Source organism: Quercus lobata, chromosome 8 (genome assembly GCF_001633185.2).
Source record: "Quercus lobata isolate SW786 chromosome 8, ValleyOak3.0 Primary Assembly, whole genome shotgun sequence".
NCBI lineage: Eukaryota > Viridiplantae > Streptophyta > Magnoliopsida > Fagales > Fagaceae > Quercus > Quercus lobata.
The window spans coordinates 30,751,982-30,759,470 of record NC_044911.1 but is presented as its reverse complement, the minus strand read 5'-3'; the positions used below and the strand labels follow the sequence as shown (position 1 = coordinate 30,759,470).

Here is a 7,489-nt window from a genome sequence, read left to right as displayed (position 1 = left end):
ATGCATATGTCACAACAAAAGAGAAAAGAGTCATATTTATCAAAATATATAATTTGTAATCACCCTCTCATATGGAGGTCAGCTCCACTGATATGAGATCCACCCCTATATAAAAAGTTGGTTATATATGCCTAACACACCAAGTACCTTATTATTACATAACGAAGATTAAACAGTATCGCTAAATTATAAGACTTTTCAATATTGGTTTAGGTCTATGCTTAAGTTCACTTTTTTTTTTTGAGAAACATGCCTAAGTCCACGCTAAAAAAAGGTTTTACCCCTTTTGTAAAAATGCTCTACCTTATTATAAAAAGGCACAAAGTGGTTTTTATTTTTTTATTAAGAAAAGAAAAAGGTGTGTGCAATATTTTTATCACATCCAACCAATTTAAACTCGATACAAATAAAAACCATAAATTGTTGGGGTTGGGGGGAAGTTGTAAATGTGTCAAATTTTGTAAACTTGAGGCTTTAAGTTTTATAAATAAATATCCTACATAGTTAACCATATACAACAACTATCACTTTCGCATTAAATACTTTGCAACAACTCAGTTTACCGCAGTAATGGTAGAATGACTCTTGAATAGTACCCACACAGTTTGTATCCAACTCCACCACCACTAGCGAAGCAATGATGGGACAAGTATCCAGGGAAAGATTAGCAGCTCTCCAAGTAAAAGGTGGGGATGTGATTCAAGTGGCTATAAAAGGAGGGAAGATCCTACTGAACAATGATCAAATTTGGGGAGAAGAAAGGAATAAGAACAACAAAAGAAATTGTAATATTCATCACATACAACAGATCCTTAGTCAACTCGAGGAGAGAGATAAATAAGAATTTCACTCTTTCTTATTCGATTTCTATTACTGTTAGCAATTCCTGGAGTCATTTTTCTTCTTTAATCATTAAGTCATACCTCTAAAGAACCCAAGTGTTGGCATGCACCTCCATCTTTACAAATTAATTGTATTGGATTCGAATATTAGTCCAAACCCATTCTGAGAGAGTTGGATTTGGAATTTTACCCCTCACACTTATGATGTTGTAAAAATGTTATGGTCATACAACAAGTCAATCCACTTCTTAAAAAAAAAAAAAAAAAACTCAATCCAATAATATTAGTTTACACACGTTGAAATGATGAGAAAGTGTGACAAGGGTAATGGTGTTAATAATTTTTTTAATTATACATAATAATGATATAATTGCCAACAAAATTGTATTCTATATAAGAATAAGAATTGAATGTAGAAAAGGCAGGCATAGGCCACACAGAGGTTTCAGCAAGACGTAGTCACACCGTAGAAGTTCCCAAGGAGCATGTTTTACGGTTAATATTTCCCAAGTTTTGCGAGGCTTTCCGAACTCTCCTCTTCTAAAAAAAAACAAATCTCTCTTTCTCTAGTCTAGTCTTCCTATGCGAAAGGACAAGCTAGGTACGCGGGAAGAAACTCGCAGATCCCGAGATCCAAATTTACAATTATAGCCTTCACTGTTTCCGCTTCCATTTTGGTTTCTGGGTCGTGTGTTCCTCACGACTTTAATTAAAACTCTCTTCTGAGAAACAACACAACACAATAACAGCCTCTCTCTCTCTCTCTCCTCAACATCACGATCACATCACTCTCCTTCAAATCCAAGTTACCCCAAATAAAGAAGAAACAATAACATAACCATTTAAAACAAAAACAAAAATATATATGATATGTGATATGTTCTATATTCCTTTCCTCCCAATAAAATTCAAATAAGAATAGTACACTACTATTCCATACATACACGATACACCATACCTGCCTGCCCCTCTATATCTGTGTCTGTCCGGTTGTTTTGGTGCGCGTGTCCGCTCCTACTTCTTTGTTGGATTCCTCCGCCCTCCATTTTTGTTTACCGTGGACTCTTATGAAATTCTTCTTCAGCACCATTCTCTGTTCTTCTCCTCCTTCATTTTCATGGACGCAAGGTCCTCTCTCTCTCTCTCTCTATACATTAGATATGTTTGTTGTATGAATGTGTTAAATTGTGCATCTAATGGGTTTTGGTTTTATTGTGGGATGTCATGTAAAGCAGTGAATTGTGGTGGTGAAGAATTGGTATCACTGAGAGATTTTGATGGGGAATGGTGACGATTCCGGTTGTTTTTTCCCTCTAACCAGTTTGCAAATTGGGTAAGCCTTTTGTTTCCTTTTCTTCTTCAATAAATATTGACATGCGTAAATGCTTCCCTTTTTCTTTTTTGGGTTTTGACATTGCATTTCAATGAAGGCCCAATAAGAATTTCGATTTAAAAAAAAAAAAAAAAACTTAATTTGTAATTTTGATTTTGAATTGACTACAATAACGTATATGAGGTAAAATATTCAATTTTTTGGGGGGGTAATTTATAATGTTTCTACCTTTTAATGCTTAATTTTATTCTGGGTTTATTCTTCCAAAGAAAAATTGATTCTGGGTTTAGTTAAGGGGATGAACATGGTTAAGCATGCACCAAAGGTGGTTAATTTAATAACTTTCTGGGTTATATGTAGAAAATTTTAATTAGTTGATTAACGCAGTCAAGTTAATTTAAAATAGGTGATACTGTTTACAAGAATTTTCTTTAGTGATAGGGTTTGTGATGATAACAATTGAGAAGTAATGTAAGGGCAGAAGTGAAATGCAGAAAAAGCAGTTTTGTTCATTTGCTAACTTAACTATGTGATTTGGTCGTTCAGTTAATTTGGAGGGTTGTCACTCGTGATTTTTCAATTGGGTTTTGCGTCTACTAATGTGCTGTATTTGTGCTATGTGTGATATCAGAGATTTGCAGTCTTATCATTCAGATCTTAGCCTTTTCCTGGCCAATGAAAGCAAGAAATTCTATATCTTGGTGGACAATCGACCGGACCTAGGTTCACGACGAGCTCAAATATGGCAATTAATGGTTACCAAGGTTGTTAAACGTATTTGATTTATCTTGCTTTTGCTTAATATCTAGAAAATGAAACTCATTATGTTTTAAATTCAGTCAAGGTTATCTCCTTTTGCAAACTCGAAAGCTCAGAGAGAGAGAAAGGAAGGAAAAGAGTCTTGTTCTAGATCCAACTCTAGTAAAGCAGGGATGATTAAGAAATGGTTTGCAGTGATTGATGCAGCAAGACTGTCTCGTAAGAGGGTTCTACCTGGAAAAAATTTTCACCATTCTTTGCGTGTTAGCAGTGAGTTGCATAAAACCTTGTCTGGCTTTATTGTCTTCGAAGTTTCATGGAGCAATGTTAGAGGTATTAACTACTTAAATGAGCTTCAGGTACTGTCTCTTTACTTGCTCCCTTTTTTTACCAGTTTATCATAAATGTTCTTGTGTTCCAAAGTTTTTATGCCGCTTGCAGACTGATACATCTCTGGCTATAGAGGCGAAAGTAATGCTAAGATGGGAATTTGATAGTATAGCACGAGCAGCAAGCTGTATATCCTCATGGTTCTCTGGAACGGCCTCTGAGCAGCTACTCTTGAAAGAGTATCTGGATTCTGCTATAGGTATTCTTATGTCCTTCATTTGGGTTAGAGGAAAAAAATCTTCTGTGATTTTTAGACACATGCAGAAGTGCTATACCTCATCATTGATATGGTGTTAAGACACAAAAACTAGTCAATTGTAGATTTCAGGTATGGGGTTGGGTCTGGCTGTATATTGTGTGTGTGTGGAAGAAACATAGGGATATTGCTGATGGTCATGTATTAGGTTTTACTATCATTTTTTTAAATAATAAATGTGAAATCTTTTTTATTTCATAAAGGCATAAATTTCAGGCGTCAGGTGAGCCTCTAGGAATGCCTATGCCTTTTTTAAGTATGTATTCTGAAGCAAAAGCAATTATCATACAATCAGGACTAGCTTAATTTGAATTGATATAGATTTAATCTTAGTCCATTGCTACATTTTGCTTCTTGAGTGTCATGGGGCTTAAGATTTCGATGCTTCATTCTAAAATTTCATGCATTATGGTAAATATGGTATGCATTTGAGTCCATATTTGGCAAGAGTGATAAGGTACATATTTGAGTTTAGTATGATTGGATGGCTGCTTTGAGTAGTCATTCCTTCTCTAATATGCTGGAATTTTTTGACTTATGTACCCTTATAGTATAATTTTTAACTGCCTTTAGTCCACTGCCCATGGGTTGCTATGTTTCCCCCCTGTTTATAATAAAAATTATCAGTTACTTATTAAAGAAAAAGCCCTAGGGGGGAGGGGGATAAACAGCAAGTGCCTCCTTTTGCATTGTGTTTCATATATCTGAAGGAAAGGGTTCTACTTATGTATGCCCATTGATGATATGAAAGGCTTTTCTTACCGGTCATTTAATTTATTATTTGTGTTTCTTTCTAGCTTTTGATTGCTGGTGTACTTTTTTTTGAATAATCTAAGTAGATAGGTAACTTGTCATTTATAACAAACTTTACTTAAATATTTAGTTTGATAACTTATCTGATTTAAGAGTGTCATACACTTGATTGCTGCTGGAACTACAGTATTTTTACGTTGCTGACTTAAGTGAGCATTCAATAATATATTCCATTTTATATTGCAATCCTTTCAGGAGAAGTGTTCTATGATGCTGAAGAAACTTTATTGGAGTCTATCCCTATTGATGATGATGATGATATTGTCTGCAATGATAATGTGTGTGTTGAGGATAATTCTCTACACAGCATTGGTGGTAACTTTAATGTATATTCTGTTACTGATCAAGATAGAACAAGTGCATTACACACGCCTCCTCCTCCCATTGGGGCTTACAAAAGAAGAAAAGTAATGAAGTCGATTAGTGATGGAGAACTTGATATTTTTTCTGAGCAAATACAGAGAGGAAATGATGACTCGTTAGAGAACTTTGAAGATGCATTGGAAGCTACTGAGTACAGGGATGTCTTGATTTTGTCTAGGTTCAATGACCGCGATCTCCCATTTAAACTACGGCAAATAATAATGTCTGATTTGCGGTTGCTTACCTTGTTGGAGGCTGGTCTTCCATCTTGGGTTATCTTCCTTCAGTCATATCCTGGGTTTTGCCACCTCTATCGCCCGTGGATGTGCCCTTTGGCGAGAGCTTTATATGTTCTTATCTCAGTTGTCACTGTTCTCATAGGATTCTATGATTTATACAAAAATGTCCCAGTTCTCAAGGCAACTGCTTCTCGTTTGTGTGGGCCTCTTCTTGATTGGATAGAGACCTGGGAGATGGTATCAAGGATCAAGTACTTGGGAACAATGCTATTTCTACATAATTTTGAGAAGGCTGTTACGTGGTTTCTTACAATTACACGTACGATTCGATCTTTCCTTTCAGTTTGCACACAACCACTGGCAGAACCATTTCTGGATTTTTTTGAGAATTTTCTTCCAATGTGGAATGTGCTTATTGAAGTACTACAGAGCTTCTGTTCTGTCATTTGGGTTGTGATTGAGTCTTCCATCAATTTAGTGGAAAATCTTGTAGAGATTTTACTATCTCCATTATGGTTTAGCCTCTCACTTGTCTGGAGTATTGGTAGGTCATCAGCTCTTTTGGATTATTCATTCTTGTTAGTTTTAATGGGGTCATACAATTAACAAGATATGCTACTGATTATATATACTCTTGTCTGTATAATGCAGCAACAACAGTTTTATATCCTGTATTTTGGATCCTTTGGGAATTACTTTATGCTCCAATTCGCATGGTCCTTGCATTAGCCAGTTTCATAGCTTTCATTTGTGTCAGCATATATGAGATGCTTCAAGAAGTATGGCAGATTGTTAGTAGCATTTTCCAAGTTGCTTCAGCTACTGAGGCAACAGTGAGCACGTATGAGATTTCCATGTGGCGTTCACTTTGGAATGACCTTTTTTCCCAGGTTGTAAGAGAGTATTAATTGCATATGATAATGTGTAGTGGCTAAAAGTAAATGGATTACTGATCATAATTATTTTCTTTTGTTTTCAGGTTTTCCGAGCTGTCAGGAGTATATTAAATGGTTTTGTTGCCTTCTTCACAGCCTGCAACAGGCATCGCCTTAGGTATCCTTAATTAATTATTTTAGATATTTTGAATCTCATATAGCTGTTCGTTTCCTTTCATGCCTTTCAAAACCTGTAATGCACACAGTTCTTTGTCTGGATCTCTAGTTAATCATGTCATGTGGTGAAGTTCACCGTGGCCAAATATATGGTATTGACTAATACTGTCAGTTAGATATCTTCTTGTAAGCTTGATTTCTTAATTGTGTTTGTATCTATATTTTTGTTTGGGAATCTAGAACTAAATATTTTTGCTTTGGATTTAGAGCAGTGATAACTCTAGGGATTAGTTCATCATGAGTATCCTGAAGTATTCTTCCAAGCCTCGAAATTGCAAAACTTGAAAGTTTTATGTTCTTTTGATCATGTATTATTGTTTGGTGAAGTTCAGTTAACTGCATGCTAATTATTGTTTTGATGTGATGTGATACAGCATTTACAATCATATACAGAAGTTTATCCAAAGATTATTTGGCCAGGCCCAGAGATCACAGCCTGCAGATTCAAGACATAGTAGACCGACATATGAGACTCAGACCACTGTAAGTAGTCTTCTACATGAGTTTTCTTGAAGATTATGGTTGTCAAATCCAAACACAAGATTGCAGTACAAAAGATAAAATGGTTTGCTGCATATTGTTTTCTGTTTGGATTTGATTTGTATGATGCCCTTGCTTCATTATTTCTGGTTTGCTGTGTGTTGCATCAACTTGGTAATGGTTCTTGACATAATTTCTAATTAGATCCCTAGTTCCCAAATATATTGTTAAATTGCTGGTGTTGGAGCATATGTTCTGATTTCAACGTATTAACATTACATTACAATTGACATTAAATACATATTTGAATTTTTTCTTCTAATTTGCATGTACCAACATATCCTTTCTAATTAATGAATAAATATATCAACTGCCAACTTACATGCATATCCTTATACTGAATTTGGTGCTTCTGGTTTTTGCAGTTGAGAAGAAAGGAGGAACGTTCACATTAAGTGAAGTTCCATCATTTTTAGAATCACACTAAAGAGAGAGGGTTCCTCCATGCAAGGGTGCCAGTCTGTATTGAGCACCATTGACAAACATAATGGAGCTAACTTCAAAGATAATCGGGTGGAAAAAGCACCCACATTTTACACGATGATTTGGTTGACATGTTTACCGAAGTATCACAGATTTGGGCCCATTTTTTTTTCGTTCTTTGATTTTACATTTAGATTTCTCAAAATTTTAGATGTTCTTTTTATTTTTTCCCCTCCCTATTATAGGTATTTTTTTCCCATTGTATATAAAATTCAGATTGTCTGGGCCATAGTCAACTTAAGAGAATGTAAATTTTATGTATAGGCGGCTTGTATATTTCCATCAAAGCTATCAGTTGATATTTTTTTGGATATTTTGGGGAAGGGAGGAAGGGATACATGCCATAACCGTTGGCATTA

The 7,489-nt window shown here is 35.3% G+C and overlaps 1 protein-coding gene across 1 annotated transcript; it reads left to right on the top strand.

Annotated features, from left to right (window-relative positions):
* The first annotated feature begins 1,305 nt into the window (after positions 1-1,305).
* LOC115957408 lies at positions 1,306-7,489 on the top strand. Its single transcript, XM_031075642.1, has 10 exons — positions 1,306-1,970; positions 2,078-2,175; positions 2,807-2,939; positions 3,015-3,293; positions 3,376-3,523; positions 4,589-5,539; positions 5,647-5,885; positions 5,975-6,048; positions 6,482-6,590; positions 7,013-7,489. The coding sequence occupies exons 2-10, from the start codon at positions 2,120-2,122 to the stop codon at positions 7,040-7,042; spliced, it is 2,019 nt and encodes a 672-aa protein (XP_030931502.1). The 5' UTR covers positions 1,306-1,970; positions 2,078-2,119; the 3' UTR covers positions 7,043-7,489.

Coding starts and splice junctions, on each gene's coding strand:
- LOC115957408 (XM_031075642.1), top strand. CDS start 2,120: ATGGGGAATGGTGACGATTCCGGTTGTTTTTTCCCTCTAACCAGTTTG. Junction 3,294..3,375: donor ACTACTTAAATGAGCTTCAG/GTACTGTCTCTT, acceptor TGCCGCTTGCAG/ACTGATACATCTCTGGCTAT. Junction 3,524..4,588: donor GTATCTGGATTCTGCTATAG/GTATTCTTATGT, acceptor CAATCCTTTCAG/GAGAAGTGTTCTATGATGCT.